The sequence below is a fragment of the Charadrius vociferus genome, unplaced genomic scaffold (genome assembly GCF_000708025.1).
Source record: "Charadrius vociferus isolate BGI_N301 unplaced genomic scaffold, ASM70802v2 scaffold14, whole genome shotgun sequence".
Classification (NCBI taxonomy): domain Eukaryota; kingdom Metazoa; phylum Chordata; class Aves; order Charadriiformes; family Charadriidae; genus Charadrius; species Charadrius vociferus.
The window spans coordinates 5,089,094-5,105,800 of record NW_009648876.1 but is presented as its reverse complement, the minus strand read 5'-3'; the positions used below and the strand labels follow the sequence as shown (position 1 = coordinate 5,105,800).

General features: G+C 35.2%; 1 protein-coding gene across 1 annotated transcript in view; it reads left to right on the top strand.

The window, feature by feature from the left end:
• The first annotated feature begins 5,615 nt into the window (after window positions 1–5,615).
• The window catches only part of STRN3 (striatin, calmodulin binding protein 3), a 45,064-nt gene continuing 33,972 nt past the window's right edge, over window positions 5,616–16,707 (top strand). Inside the window, exons 1-6 of the mRNA XM_009886936.1 lie at window positions 5,616–5,716; window positions 10,762–10,835; window positions 12,281–12,362; window positions 12,630–12,809; window positions 13,303–13,435; window positions 15,073–15,214. Coding sequence (XP_009885238.1) covers window positions 5,688–5,716; window positions 10,762–10,835; window positions 12,281–12,362; window positions 12,630–12,809; window positions 13,303–13,435; window positions 15,073–15,214 — 640 coding nt within the window. The 5' untranslated portion in view covers window positions 5,616–5,687. The remainder of the gene's footprint in view (window positions 5,717–10,761; window positions 10,836–12,280; window positions 12,363–12,629; window positions 12,810–13,302; window positions 13,436–15,072; window positions 15,215–16,707) is intronic.

Below are 16,707 nucleotides of genomic sequence, written 5' to 3'. Positions count from 1 at the left end.
TAAGTATCTAAAAATGAACATTAGGTTAGTTTTTTTTGTGTGATAATAATCTTGTGATCAAAACTTTTTTTTTCCAAATAAAATCTTACTGTGTGCACTGGATATGTGTATTCAAGCTGCTTCACTGTATTGCATTTCTTTCAAAAAATACTGCAGGCCTTTCCTTCCTTCCTTCTAGAAGTCTGAATGGACTGTAGAAAAACAAAACTCAAGCATCACATTGCAGCTGGCATTGCTTTACATGTAAAAAGTTGAATTTTTTTCGAAATATACTTCTAGAGTCTGAGAGTTAACAATGTTTGCAAGTGAAATAGAAAGAACGTATACTCACTTACTGAGTGTGTTCCTGTACTGGTACATCTGTTAGAATTTTGTTTGACTTGTTGAAACACTAACACTCTCCTGTACAGCATAAGTCCTTTAGTCAGTCTTACATGCTTTTTACCATTAAGGTTTCATGCCTCTTTTTCCCTTTGATATGTTTTGCTAGGTTTAAGATGTTGCACAAATATTTCAAATACTGCATATCAGGATTTATTAATAAAATAAGGTTATGAAATCCTATATGTAGTTATTTTATAACCTTTAGGTTGCCTATGCAATTTTACCTGCCTAAAGTGCTATAATAACTTCCCTCCTTTGCCCTCGATGGCTAAGAGGAAAATGATTGATCAACATAAAGATTGTCTTTAAATCAGGCTTTTCTGTGCAGTTGAGGCAATAAAATGTAGTTTCAATAGGAAGGCTGCTATTTTGGGTAGTGCTGTATAAAATGTATAGCAGTAATTCTTAAGTTTTAGGGCCCTTCAAGCTTCTTTAAAAAGAAGGAAAAAAAATAATCCTCATTTTCTTCCCAGAAGACATTCTTTCTTTAAATTTAGGTTTATCAACTTCTATGTGAAATGCATTTTTTTTTTTTTTTTAAATAAAGTTATGTGGAAGTTCTCTAGTAAACTACTTCAAATCTTCTGTTACACTTTGATCAAGCAGTGTAATTGCATGCTAGGGATGTGGAGCGTCAGTATAATCAGTGATTTACTTATTCCTACCGTTCAAGGAAAACTTCAGTTTCTTATTTGAAATCTAGGAGTCTGATGGGTGAAAGACTGTTGTCTGGTTTGCACGTGGTCAGACTTCCTATTTAAAAGATTAAAAACCCTTCGGTCTATAGTGTAGTGCATGTATGTCTGAAATGCAACATGCCATTAAACAAATATTAAATTTATGAAGTCTAGAATATTAGATGTTAGAATTCTATTTTGTCCCCTTCTATATGTGCATTCTGTAGTTATTTAACCTCAGACAATTCTTTTTCGTGGGATCCTTACTATTCAAGTAGCTGTTCAGTAATTCTTTTTATCTTTGTATTCTATCTTGCCTAGTTTCAGGCATTATTTCATGCATCCTTGCACAAATACAAAGTATCTGTCACTCTAGCTGCTTCTCAGAGCTCCCTGAATTCACTTTCATAATAAAACTAGGCAAGTTCATGTGGTGGTACTCTTATTTACAGCTGAGGGCCAAGGTGTAGAGGGAGCCCAGAGTTATCAAGTGTCACTGAATTTTGTAGAAAGATCTCAGAGATCCATGAAAATGCCATAAATACGAAAATGGACAGGCTGGTAGAAGAGGAGGAATCAATCTGCCCTGAACAAGAGGCTCCTGGTTGAGCTTGTTTGAAGACTCTGAAGCATGGCCCTGTCTGTGGAGAAAAACATTCAGACAGAATCTATACACAATGAAGTTAAGCTGGATTTTTGTGAGGCCATATTTTTGCTTACAGAACTAGTGTTTTATACATATTCTGTAAAATAACATGTTTTCTCCCTCTTAAGAAACTGTCTTGCTAATATACTTTTAAAAATACATTTTGATTGAATTTGTAATTCAGAAGAGGTAGGGCTTGTCTTGTATTTGACTTTCGTAATCTCTCTACTTTTGTTTTTGCAACTCTTGTGCCCTGGACACGCAGGTTATTGTATCATGGTCAGTTTAAGATTTAAGACCATGTTGTCTCTGAAAGGAACTGTTACTTCGGTATCCTGTTTGCAGCCCTTGTGCCAGCCTAAGTATTCCCATGGCTATACAGAGTAAGATCAGGAAACTGATGTAATTCAGAACTGAGTAAAAAATAAATAGAATGATTTCCTCAGTAGACTTAATGTGTGGCTGCAGAAGCAGCTAAGTCAGCACAGTAGAGGGAATAGAAGTGTGAGGAGCAGGAGGAGGAGGAGGATTTCTCCTCTTAGTATCAGCCTGGGGACTTAAAAATTGCGTTAAGACAATGGAAAGCATTCTGTCGTAACTGGGAGGGAGGGAAGGTGAGTACCAAATTGTTCTGTGCCATTTTGTTTCCCAGTTCTAATGCCAGTCAATCTTTAAACAACAGTGTAGTTGTAAATCATACTGAATCTAGATCTCGCAAGAATTGTTTTGAAGGAAAGGAATATCTAAGGATTAAGAAAGTTGTATTATGTAGAGAGTGTTTCTTAAGCGTTTGTCTTTGTGTATGGAACCTAAGTTAGTACAACAGCCCTAAGGGAGACTGATCTGTGTACTTTATGTTTTTTTATCGGACCTGAGATTTACTGCTTTTCAAAAAAGTCGGTGTTGGAGAACTTTGTGTTAATTCTTAGGGCTCATAGTCCTACAATATGTCAAGTGATAGTTTTGACACCCCTCATTTCTCAGTTCAAGACTTAAGAAAGCAAGCTGATTAATGTAATTTATACAGCAAATCTGCAGTGATCTTATTCTTGGTTTTGTATTGAGGATCTTGATGACTAAGTGTTCCTGAAGACTAAATTGATGTTCCATATTTCTAAAGATCAGGCTCTTACCTTCTGCATAGGTAACTTCTGTTAGGTTTTAGTTGTGTGACAGTTACAATGGAGAAAGGAAAAAAAAATAAAATCCCTCAGATCAGTCAAATGCGTATACAAGCAATTAAAGAAAGTGATGCTAAAAGAAGGCTGCTAGTATTGACAAAAATGTCGAAAGCCCAACTACAAAGTGTGTTCCTGTGTGGCAGCCTTTCTGTTCAACTTTTTGCACCCTGTGAAGATTGTTATAAGTACTGTTGTATATAAAAGATTTTTTGAGGGCACTTTTGTAGGGTGGATTTTTGGGTTTTGCTTGTTTTTTCTTTTTGTTGTTGTTGGTGTTTTGGGGTTTTTTTGTAATGTTATTTCTGTAGTATATTGATTCTCAAGATCACTTAGCTCATTAAGCTGTCTGGTTGAAAAGTATGAGATCTAGGCAATACCTAGTAATTATGGAGACTTGATTCTGCTTGGCCAAGTACTACAGAACTATTTCCAGAGAAGGAAAATAGTTTTGCTGCAAGCATTTATGAGGCAGATGCCTCCCGCAGTTATATTTTTTCCTCTCTGTTATCAGCAAAGTGAGGATGAAATATGGCCCAAGACTTGTCAAATAGTTATAAAAGGGTGCTGGCCAATGAAAGAAGACTAATGGAAGGGGAGAGGACCATTGCTTACAGAAGACCTGAGTTTTGGAAAAAGTTGAGAACTGCATTCAAGTCAAAGAGCATAAAAGCTTTCATAAGCCTCCTTAGGTGATAATTACCAAAGTATTTAGTTCTGGTTTTATTTTTGTAAAAAGAATCTGTGTGCATGCAGTAACTTCTAAATGTCTGAAGTATGGTCTTGTGCATATATGTGTGTAACATACCACTTTAAAAAAAAACCCCACCTACTTTTATGATTATTTTATGTGTACTTTCGTATTTATGTGTAAGGACACTTTACTTTTAAACTTTTGTTGCCTTATCCTTGACTAGTGAAAACTGGTATTACAAGTTGAGCTTGTGAAATTCTCTGGTCATTTGCTGCCTCAGATACTAGGGGAGTGCAAATTATGTATAATTGTAGTTTTCTCCAGAAGGCTGTTAACTTTATTGGATTAGAGTCAGTTTTACAGTGTTTTTTAGAATCTAAGTAACATAATTGCAGTTGAGTATAGTTGTTGGATTTGCTCAGCTGCCTCCATCCTCTTTCACTGGGAGCCCACTATTTAAAATAGCTGATTCTGGATCTTGTTCTCTACCTTTTCTCTGTGCAATCATTGCAAAGTCTGTTTTTTTGTTCTTCTCTATCACACACTGTTTGGTGCATTACTCTTTCTCGCCAAGTGGCAGTGGTTAGTTGGGAGTGGTTTCATGATAGACTTTTAACTGAAAATAACTGCCTCATTCTCACAAGGTTTTAAATTTTAATTGATTAAATCATTAGTTAGCTGATGCAAGGTAAAAGAGTACATTTTAATTTGGTTTACCATTGAGCATAAGGGATGATGTGGGAAGTTTCATATGATGGTAACACTTAGTCTTGAGCAAGAACCAATGGAAGAATGCTATCCTCCTGGTTAGACTGTTTCTGGCTCTAACGACTGAAAGTAATGAAAATGTACAACCACTCCCTTTAAAAAAATCTTTAAGGATAGATTAGGTGCTGATTATAGCGCTTTTTTTTTTTTTTAGTTGTGCCTCCTTAGTAATGAAATTGTGGTGTTGATCTTAAGCTCTGTAGAGCCGTGTGGTCCCTACTTTACTGTCCTTATTCTATTTTTCAATCCCTCTTCCAAGAAAATTTTGTATTGAATCTTGTCTTGAATTAGCTACCCAATAACTTCAGTCAATTTGAAGTCATAATGAGGACGAAAGAGTTTGTGGCTTCCTGTAATGATGGCCAGTCCAGTAACATGGTTAACTGTTTAAATTTTGTATTCACATGTGCAAATTCCCTTGTCTTCCCTAGGATTTTGGCTTGGAAAAGACAAAATATAAGCCCTTTCATTTGGTAGTGAAGAGACTACTTTTTTCTCAACAAACTTATGACCTTTTTCAACTACTTTTAAAGTTTTCTACTAGACCTTTTGCAGTAGTTGAGATAACAAATTCAGTGGAACATACAAGCTCCCTACTAGGTTAGCAGGCAAGTAGGAAGCTTCTTTGCTTCTTTGTACGTTAGGTGTATAGTATGATAGATGCCTTTAAAAAAAACTGCATTATTTTTATCCATATAGAACAGCACACTAAAACCAGTTCTCCTGTGATATTCTATCCTTTAGCTGTCTTCAGTTGTAAGTAAAACATGAATCCATAAAGTAGAGTTCTTTCCCGCATAACGGATTTGTAAATTCTGTATTTGATATAATGTATCCATTTCTTAATCTGTTCAGTATACTGGCATTAAAACCTAAAATGCTTAAAAGTGTGTTGTGTACCTGTTTTAATATGGCTTTGGGTTTAGAAGAAAATCTGTAATACAATTTATGCTACCAACGCTGTAAGGACAAAAATGTGTGCATATATTAAAATGTTTCACGTGATTGCTGTTTGTGCCTTCTTTCAGAGTTACTATTCTAATTATAATACACTTATTTCAAGGCAGAACCTCCAAGATTTATGAACAGAAAATAGTACTGTCTCTAGGGCAGAAATATTTTTGTTGTTAATGACTGACTGAAGTGATTAATGCATAACAGTTTCTTTTTTTTTTTTTTTTTTCTTTCTGAGCCAGACTTCGTTGCTTTGTTTTGGGAGCAGAATGGAATAAAATTCGTTATCTTTCATTTTTTTGTGTTTTCAGGCTCGGATAGCATTTTTACAAGGGGAGAGGAAGGGTCAAGAAAATTTGAAGAAAGATTTAGTGAGAAGAATAAAAATGTTAGAATATGCATTAAAACAAGAAAGGTAGGTATACAAATTGTTTAACTTTTATCTGACATGGAAGACGTTATAGACTAAAAGGAGTTCTGTCACATTATGTAAACTGTCTTTACGATTATACTTTATGTAAACTGTCTTTATGGTTGGTCATCTTTACACTGTGTATTCTCATAAATTTTAGTGTCTGCTATAATAAAAAGTTGCATAATTTTCAAATTGATTGGACTCATGTCTTAAACACAGAACATTCAAATTGGACAGTTTCCCTTTTCTGAGTTAAGACTAATGGTATACTAAGTAAGAATACGTGTTCCAAAAACGTTTATACCTTATTACATACCTTTACCTGTTCTTCAGTGGTATTAAACTTGAAAGGATTAAAAATATTGTTCTCTTGATTCCCAACAACTATTTTGTATGTATTGCATGATAAAAACTATATTTTTTGGCAGAACAGAATCCTTTAGAAGTTAGTATTACATTTTGAATTATTGTTTTTTCATGTGGTATATGCTAGAATTTCTAGTCTTAGCAGGTGCATTGGTGTGTTTTCTGTAGCGTTAATTCAATGCTTTAAAAATTAAAATTAGTCAGTTCATGGAGGCTAATGTCCTTCAAGCCTACGTGCTCTTGTGTTGCCTGGCTATTTCATTTGGCCAAAATTAGTATTTAATTTTGCAAAAACACTAGGAAAATAATCTTGTCATGTGCCTATATTTTTAGTAGTGGACATTTAATTTTATCTTGCTCTTAAAAAGTAGCTGAATCCAACAGTGTAAATATCTTGAGGATCAGGCAACAAAATAGGTAGGTAGCCTTTATTTGTTTATTTTGATTTGAAGGGAACATTTCTGCCAGAGTAAACTTAAAATTTTTTAGCAAAGTGTAGTGAGGCTTCACCTGCACATTTGTAAGTTAGTTGTCCGAAAGTAAGTATGTCTGAGTGTGTTTTACATTGTGAATTAGTACTGTGAGTGACTAGTATGTACAGAAATAACTGATTAGTTGGTTTGATATTAAAAACCAATGTTTTGGCAAGGATGGCTACGCATCTCTGTGTGAAGTATCCAGTATAAAGGTACTTCAGAAAACAGCACATGTTCATACAGAAAGCTGTATCAGGACATCATGTGTTTTCTGGTTATGTAGTAGGCAGAAGGGATCCGTTTCTTCATTTAGCCCTGTCCTCAAAATGGAAAGTAACTTGGTGTTTCTGGCCAGGCCAGCGTAAGGCTAAAAGTTACATTGTTATACAGTTAATGTGTAAGTCACTCTGGATTCAAGGCAGATGAAAAGTATGTGAAGTGTTGGGGTATTTACTCTTCCTTTAAAGAACATTGAACATATCAAGGGAATAACGTGCTGTTATGGCAGACCCAAGTGTCTTGGGTACAAGTTAGTTTCTGCAGCTGAAGGAAAACATTTTGGTTATTTTAGCAATAATAAACTCTGTGCTGCACATAGAGACTTTCTGCAAATGCACACCATAAGGCTGTGAGGATTGCCTAGTTACTGAGATAAATCGGAGGCAGTTGATTATAGCTGGAGCGTGAAGACATCATATAACAGAATGCAGAATTTGAAGGTGAATGGCATTGGTGAAACCTCATTCCCGCTTTCCCCTGAAATGCAGCTGCCTTTATAGTTTGACTTCCCATGAAATTCCAAAATTCAGCTGATGGCCAAGAAACTTGTAATCCTATGTACAGCAGAAGCACAACAGCAGAAGCGTACAGTTTGCTTTAGTTCTTGCAGCTACACTGCCAACACTGCATACTTTTCAAGAAGAAAATCTTTGCTTAAGTCCCAGCCAGAATTGTCATGAAGGTTGCTAAAAACAGGAACTGAAACTCCGGGGTTGATTGGTGAATGTGTGGGAGGCAACGAGGAAGCTTTCTGGTTTTGTTGGTTTTTTGGTTTGCTTTTTTCTTTTCTTCTACAAATGCCCAGTAGTTTGAGGGGATCTAATTGCGAAAGTATGATGGATTGAGTAAAGAAAGCAAGCAGGTACTAACTTGTCAGTAAATCATCCAAGAATGATAGTTATGTCAGTTTCTTGGTTGTTGCACTGAATGAAGAGTTCAGGCTAATAGACATTAATTTTATTTCTTTTTTTGGCATTGTTCCTCTGAGTGAAAAATCACAACTAATTAAATCAGCCCCAAAGCAAAATAAATTTTGAGAATTTCAGCTCTGAAAATTGTTGACAGCAATTTTCAGTGTTGCACCTGATTCCCTCCGCCCCCTTTCTCCTCCTCTGGTTGCTAACTCCCTGATGCTGTCAAAAAGTTTCATGCAGTGAAATATTAGATTACAGGGAGTCAGAAACAAACTCATTCAGTCAATGATGACTGTTGTGATTTCTCAGAAAAAGAATATGAAACAGGACATTGGTGTGTAAGATTAAATAAAATGCAGTAGTAGTTACAAAATAGTTTGCATTTGTCTTTAAGTATGTATGCAACAGGTGTGATAAAGTTTTAGAGAAGTAAAATGTAGTTTATTATTTTAATGTCCTTAAGTACTTAAAGCCTAATTTATTACAAAAATTCATACAGAACTACCAAAACAATGTGTGGCGGTTTTTATTTGTAGCTAGTGGATATTCCTTTATGGTGATTTGCAGACCCAGCCAGACTACTTCTTGTGTACTCTGACCCACTCCACTCCAAGCTTCATTAGCATAGTGCTGTGCTTAAGTTAATAAGGCTTGCTGAGATCATAAAGCTATGGCTATATTTTGGCTTCATGGAGTTTGGACTGGAGCTGGCTTACACCCTTGCAACTGAGTGGTAGGCTTCAACAGTTAAATAGCAGCAAGCAGTTAAATCAACTTGAGGCATTGTTTCTCCTCATCTTACGTTCACTCCTGGAAACCTAGCCTTAGAGGAAAGCAAGGCAATACTCTAAAGGGTTCAAAAGATGCCTCTTGTGGAATTCAGTTCCTGTGCAGTGTGAGGGAGTTAAGTCACTGATTTGCCAACAATACTAGCTTGTTAGTGATTTTTAAGCTGTTTAATAACTACCCTTGTTTGTGTGACAATACGGAGAGGGATACATGTGCAAATACATAGTTTATTGGAATTCAATAAGATTAGTTTCTTACTGTAAAATTGAGCATCAGATGTGATGTGAAAGATAACTGATCTCATTACATGCAGCAATATTTTGGCATATTTGTAGCGGCTAGTCATTGGTATCATTTCAGATCAGATAGATCATTATCTTCTCTAATGATCAATTAAAGCAGAATTTAAATTAATATTCTGAAATTGTAGCTCCAAAATGGGAAAAAATGTTCCTAAATAGTATTTGCCACAACTCTAAATTTAACAATTTTAGGTTGGCTTTTCAATTACAGTGCTTTGTTGGCTTCACTTATGAATTGAGCAAAACCATTTCATCAGCTTTATTTATCTTCACAATTTCTTAATTATTTTAATTTTGATTGTTGTTTGGGTTTGGGTTTTTTTTTACCCCCAAATGTAAATGACGTTGTAGGGCATGTAAATCATAGTATGTACACTTTCTCTGGAAAGCTTGATGGAACACTGCCCTGTTACAATGTGGAGCAAAGCTTTGTCAGACGGCACCTAGGGTAGATAGGCTTACTAGTGCGTGGTTGAAATATGAAGATGTTCACCAATAAGTAAAAAAAAATATGATCCTATTTAATTGATAGTCAGATTCAGATCACGCAAATACTTAGCCTTCAAGAGTCTTACAGTTTTTCAGTTACAACTTAATTGCTATGAAATGCAGGGTTTTATCTTACTCTAAAGGGTCAATAGTGCCATCTACTGATAGTTTGTTAATGAGACTTCCTAATGGCAATTTTAGCAGAAACTTCCATAATTTAGAAGAAAATCTTCTATGCCATCAAATATATCGGGCAGCATTTGAGATGAACTTATACCTCCAATTTGGAAAAACTTGCAGCAGTGACTCAGCCATTTGAGATGATTTGTTGCAGATCCTTGGTTTTGTCCAGCATGTGTTCTGTTATGTATCTTCTTTTGGGAAGCTTCATATTTGAGAGTAGTTTTTAAAATTGATGGGAGCTAGATACGGTTCAGTTACTCTGAAAACTTTGGTCAAATGTTGAATTTAGAATTAAGACTGCTATATTTTATAGAGACTTCTTTAAAATGTCTTCTGACTTTTTTACAGAGATCTTTCACATTGGCTCTACTGCAGAACATCTAGAGCTCTTTTCCCTAAGATTTTGATTATTTTTTGCAGAGGATCTATGAGGCAAAAGTCAAACTGTGAAAGGTCTACAAAAAAGTTAGAGAATTCCAGGATATAGGCATAGGTAGTTCATGTGATATTCCTGGGGGTAAGGGGAGCTGAAGACATTTTGATAGGCAACGTGGGCAGAGAAGAAGATTTGGAAGGCTCATGCATACCTGCATGGAGACCGATATTTAAAAGTGATGGAGGAAGAGACGTTAGGGGATCAGAGATCAGGAGGTGGGAAGGAGTGAGGCATCTTTGCATAGGTGGACTGAGCAGGAATTGGAGGCTAAGCCTTCAGTCAATGAGGAAGAGAAAATCAGTAAGAGAATACATGTGATTAGGGAATCTTAACACTCTGACATGGTTCTTCAGAGGGAAAATCTGAATCATAAGCAAAGACAGAGCAGGAGAGAAATTGAAATGTAAACTGAAGGTGGCAAATAGGCAGCAATCCCGCATGTGAGTGTCATTCATTGTAGTGCAATTGGCTAGCTATGACAGCGCTACAACTGAAAAAATAATCTGCTAAATAGCAGATAAATAATAAAATTGAAAGGTTCTTTTAGTAGCTAACACACATGAAAAAAACACGTTCTTGGAGAACGTACTAAACTCTCATCTATAAGTTATTTCATAATTGTGAATAATTGTAAGAAGGTTATCTTAAAAGTGTGTTCTTGAAAGACTTAAATAATTGTATGATGCAGTAATCAACAGTTTTATTTGGATAAATTGTGTTAGTATACTTGTTTTAAATGGGAATAGTAAAATGTTTTGAGTTAATAAAAGCATTATATGCTAATTTGTTAAACTTTTGCATACTTTTTCAGGGCAAAATATCATAAATTAAAATATGGCACAGAATTGAACCAAGGTGACTTGAAAATGCCAACTTTTGAATCAGGTAACTTTTTTACAACAGCCAGTTTTAGTATAACTTTATACACTGTTCTAAATTTGCTCTGTTCAATTTATTGCACCTTTCGTTCTTCCCCTCACCATCCCTTAGGTGTGTTATAGAGAAGTTATCTAGGAACAGTTTGGTATTGGGTAAATATTGTTGCATCTGAAAAACAAAATTAATTCACCTTTCCTTTTTGCAAGAGCTCTGACTGTTGAAGAAAACTTTAAATAAAGTTACACAATTCCTTATTTAGCTGCTGCTACTCATTTCTTATAATACCCCTTCTGAAAGGAGTTAATATTTTTTTGCCATTGTGCCATCCATCCAGAAGGAAGGCTTAAGTGCAGAATAAACAGAAGAAATACTGTTGCTTTTTGGTGCTTTTATAGGATGCTTGTTCTTAACAATGAGAGAGAAAAAAAACTGCATTGGTCAGGAAAAAATGTTGCTTAGCTTCTGTTTTTATCTAAAATCAAGGAAAGAAGTCCTAAGAGAAAAATTAGGCTATCCATATTGGTACTCTGGAGCGCGTCTGATTTTGCAATGTAGATACAAAGTTGATCATAAGTTTTGCTCTTCACAATATTGCAGACAGAAGAAAGCATTTTTCATAACAACATTGGACTATTTAATACGCAGAATTGCATGTGTCTTCTCTTGAAATGTAGATCTTTGGGAATTCGCACAGTTGGCCTGTATTTGTGTAATGTGCCTTAAAATCGTGGTCTACAGATTCCCCCCACCCACCCTTTTTGGTTTTGTTTGTTTTCTGGTTTAGAAGTGCCACGTTTTGGGTACTTCTATATCCAGTTGAAACTAGACATCATTGTTCATATTTCTTGCTTGATGGGATTTTTTGTACGTGTTTGAAAGCAGTGTGAGATGTTAAAATCCTTAAACTAATAGTTTGTACCATGTTTTATAGTCTCTGCCATAGTAAAATTGCAGTGGGGCTAGATTTTAATTGTTGATAGCAAACTGATGGAATTTGTGCTAAACTCGACATGTTTGTTTTCTCCAAATGCTGATACATGTCATTGCTTCTCTAACTGTGTTTTTCATGTTGCTTTCTAAGCATCTCTGCTTTGTGAAAGAAAGCCTGTTTTCTTAGCGTTAACACTTCTGCTGATCAGTGCAAGGTTTTCTTTTGTGTATAAGTCAAATATTTTTCTAGTTCCTTTTCTGCATGTGAGGGCTCAGGATTTTCTAACTGATTCTATTCTGTTAAATTATTTGCTTGATGCTTTAGCAAAGAATTAGAAAAAAAAATTTTTTGTTAAAAAACACTGCATAAGACTGCACCTGATTTAAAGCTTTTTTTTTTAAGATTTGCTTTTAGTTTCATGGGTGTCTTGTAAAAAGTAAATTGATCTTTAAAATAAAAATTAAAAAAAAAAGGGGGGGAAAAAAAAAACCCTACCCAACTATGACACTGTATCTTTCAGAAGAAACCAAAGATACGGAGGTTCCCGCAGTACCTCAAAATAGCCAATTGACCTGGAAGCAAGGCAGACAGTTACTAAGACAGTAAGTAACATTGTTGAATATTGGTGTATTCAAACTGTTCCCTGAGGTATGAGGAGATGTATATACACTTACTTTATGAAACAGAGTAACTGAGGCCAGCAAATAGTGGTTCACTTTTCAGGACTTTGTAGTCTTGAGCTTTAAGCAATATAGAGTACGGTATTTTCCATAAATGATACAATATTGGCATTAATTTTTAATAGTCAATACTAATTTCTTTCATTTTCCTCAAATATGCTTTCCCCTTTCTTCTCTTAATGCATCTAGGTATCTTCAGGAAGTAGGTTATACAGATACAATATTGGATGTACGCTCCCAGCGGGTCAGGTCTTTGCTTGGGCTCTCCAATTCAGAACCAAATGGTTCGGTAGAGACAAAGAACTTGGAACAGATCCTCAATGGGGGTGAATCTCCTTCATCAAAACAAAAGGGACAGGAAATCAAAAGGTAAATGAGGAGATGAGAAATCCATAAAGTTTGTTTTATTTGGTCATTACTATGTACTGGTCGGTTCACGTTGAACTTTCAGCTCTAGAGTCTATGGACACCTGTGAGTCTAGCTGACTACAAATGATTATGAACTTAACTGAAATTGAGTATACATAGGAACATATGTATCTATATTATATACATATATGTATTATATACATATATGTGTATCTATATTGTATATTGTGCATTAAAGTTGAATTTATATCGTATAACCACTTTGGAGTTGTTATTTTAAGGCAAGATTCTGTTGAGTGGTGCTTTTATAGTAAGGAATTAGGCAGCTATAGAAACCACAAACAAGGACATTCTTCATACAAACATTTCATGTTGTTTTGCTAGTTCTGAAGCTCTGAAGCTGTTAGGTATCAATTGCATTTAATCTGATTAGTCTTCTAAAATCTCTTCAGCAAGTAAAACGGATTCTCTCTTAATGTTTTTATTTATGTAGGAATTCTGGTGATGTTCTTGAAACATTTAACTTCTTAGAAAATGCAGATGACAGTGATGAAGAAGAAGAGAGTGACATGATAGAAGATATTGCAGAAGGAAAAGAAAAGCACCGGATAAATAAGAAACACAAAGTAAAAGATTTTTTAATTTTTTTTTATTTAATATAGATCTAAAATCCCATTTAAAAGGGGAATATATTTTTTTTCCAGATGATTATAAATGTGTCATGTTAAAATGTTTGTTGTTGTACCTTTGTTCTCAGAATGGATTGTAAGCAGATGCGTAATTGGTAAATTTGGTGGTTTAGTTAATGGGTGAAATAAATGCTGAAAGATAACTGATTTGGCCATCTTGGCTTCTCTGCATACTTTGAGTCCCTTTATGAGGCAAATTTAGTGCAATACTACGTGCATCCTTTTTGAATTTTAGAGAAGGTAGGGACAATTCCTTAAACGAAACTGAATGATGTAGTGGGGAAAAAAAATCAGTTCCATGCCAAATACATGTTTAATTCTTCCTTTTATGCAGTTTTTTACCAAATATGTTAAAAGCCTAGCAGAGACTTGTCTCCAGTAACCATCTGTTTAAGGTTCAGTTAAGTTTTGTTCTATTTTCCTCTTCAGTTTTCCATTCTGTGAGCAACTCTCTAAGTAGGATAGGCTTTATTACCTGTCCCTTTTTGGTTCTTTTTCTCCTGCACTGGAAGAGCCTCCCTGTCATTGGGGTTTCTTTATGTGAAGAGGTTGATTCATGAAAGTGGTACTGACAGTTTTATTACTTTTTGCTCAGTAGAGTATCTGTAGCAGGATGACACCCTTTGGCTGCATTGAATTTTCTGTCTAGCAGGATTAGCTAGACTTGACACAAGTCTTAATCTTCCAACTTGGCTTGTCAGGAAGGGTTTTCCACCATACCTTTGGTATTAACTTGTACTTCTAGTAAATAGATTAATCAAGCAATCAGTTGAATCCTTTTTGTTTTAAGGCAGTAGCCAGTCTGACAAAAAGATTATCTAATAATTAAATCTCCAAGCACATATAAACATATTACACTCATTTTTTTTTTTCACTCTTGACAAAGCTTGGGGTGTTTTTTTTTATAGAAAGTAGAAGTATCATTTATAGTTATCTTTGTAAAAGCTGCCTCTTTCTGCAGAACTGTAAGAATATTGTTCAGGTCACAGAAACATAATCCCACGAGGAAATTTTCTTCGCCTGCAGAGTGAAAGAAACCTTTTCACTGATGCCGTGGTAGGGAGGTTGTTTCTTTTGTTTAAGGTGAAGGTGTGGTAGAACTAATAAAAAGACATTTTTCTGAAAACACCGTGTTTTCCAAGCTTATGCTTAATGCTGAAGTAGAACTGGAAAGCAAAAAGGAAAAAAGGCTTCTGGACCAGAAGAAAACAGTTTGTTTGTAAAGCTTCTGTGCAGAGCTATTGATATTGCAAGAAAATCATCAAAATTTGCCAGTTGATGTTTTAAATAAAAAATGAAGACTGGTTGTATGGGATTGTTGTTGTTGCTAAACTTAGTGTTGGTATTCGTTTTGTTTCTTAATGATCAGTAGACTGCACTGCCCTCTTTTTTTTTTTTAATGAGCAGCTCTAGATTCTGACTATGCTTGTGTCTTTTTCCGCCTTTCATGTTGAAAAATGTTCTCCTCTGCAACCAAGTACGCAGTGAGAGTATTCTATCACTTCTAACCTAACTATTTGAGTAGAAAAATCTGTTCATGATTCAAATGCAGAAAAATGTTTATCTGCTTGCAGATTGGTAATGAAGGTTTAGCTGCTGACCTTACAGATGACCCCGATACTGAAGAAGCTTTGAAAGAATTTGATTTTTTAGTGACAGCTGAAGATGGTGAGGGAGCTGGAGAAGCTCGAAGTTCAGGAGATGGAACAGAGTGGGGTAAGATGCTAACAAAAGCAGTTAGAAGTAAAGGAGTACTTGTTCATGGTAGTACATAAGACTTGCAGTACCTACTAAGATGGTGTGGATGTGTGGATGATTGTGATGAACAAATCCTGATGCTTAGATAATAGTGTATTGGATGCTGAAACTTTCACATATATATTTGCAGTTGCCACAAATACAATTATAGTTACATTTGTTTCAGGTTTTGGTTTTGATTCCAAAACTAAAGTAGGAGTCTTATTTTCTGTCTTGAATAAGAAACCTAGGATTTGGAATATTTTTATACCTGAATTAAGTTTGCTTTCAAATCCAGGTATTTTTTTGTTTCCTGTTTGTTTCTGACCAGGAGCTTCAAACTTTTTCTACTAAAGTTGAATGAATTTCTTTGGTGTGCTTGTAAAAATGGGCAATTAGTGTATTTAGTTTTTCTGGCTGAGATTTTTAGATGTTATTGCTAATGTGGCTTGCATTAGTAGAATCAAAAAATACTTTTGTACTGGCCCAACTTCTTATTCATTTTGATTTTAGAGTAGATAATAAAATTAAGTAGGTTACTAATTTGATAAAAACCAAAATATGCAAAGTCAGAAACTCAGAGCCTACACGTTTCAAAAGAAAGAGGGAGAGAATTCAGGTAGGGGGGGGAAAAAAAAAGAATGAGGTAATTGACATCTGCCTTGAAGTGGGAAATTGACAATCTTAATTTCTGAGCGGTGGTACAAGCAATTTTGTGGTTGCCTACAGTAAGTCTTTCCTTGTAAGGCCAAAAAGTGCCACTAGATCATCTTGTTTGACCGTTTTATGTCATTAAGACAATGAACTTGTCATACTTAGATAAACACCTCAGTGAGCAAAGAGAATATAAAGATCTACAGAAATCAAAATACTGACATATCTTCCAGGAAAATCATCCAGTCTTGATTTTGAAGGTACCAAGGATTAGACAGCATTCCTTCCTGGAAATTAGTATCAACGGGTTAGTCACTTTTATTTTTAAAACTCACTCTTATTTCTAGTTGGGAGACGAAGCCAGACAAACCTGTAGTTTTGGTAATACCTGTCTACTTTTAGAAGCATTTTAGTTGCTTGGTGGTGTTCCCCTTTGAAGGCAATGTTATCTGATTAGTATCCTGATCATATTTTTATTTGGCCAAACAGGCAAATCTCTTGGTATAAGATGTCTTATAGGTCCCGAAGCCAAGGTTTTGACTTTGTCTGCAGCATCCTTTCAAATGTATAGTGATGCAGAAAGTTCTGGGTCTAGCATCAGTCCTACCATTTTTGTATACAGAATGAAGGACAGCTTAATACTATAATTCATGCAGTGAAAGATTTATCCATTCTTTCAGAGCAGACTTCTGAAACTTACTGAACTACTGAAATTCCAAGTCATTGCTTTCCAAGATTACTTTCCAGTGTGTTATATCTCTGTCATCTTCTCAGGTAGTTACCCAGAATGGGGGGATTCTGATTTATTTGCAGTGCCG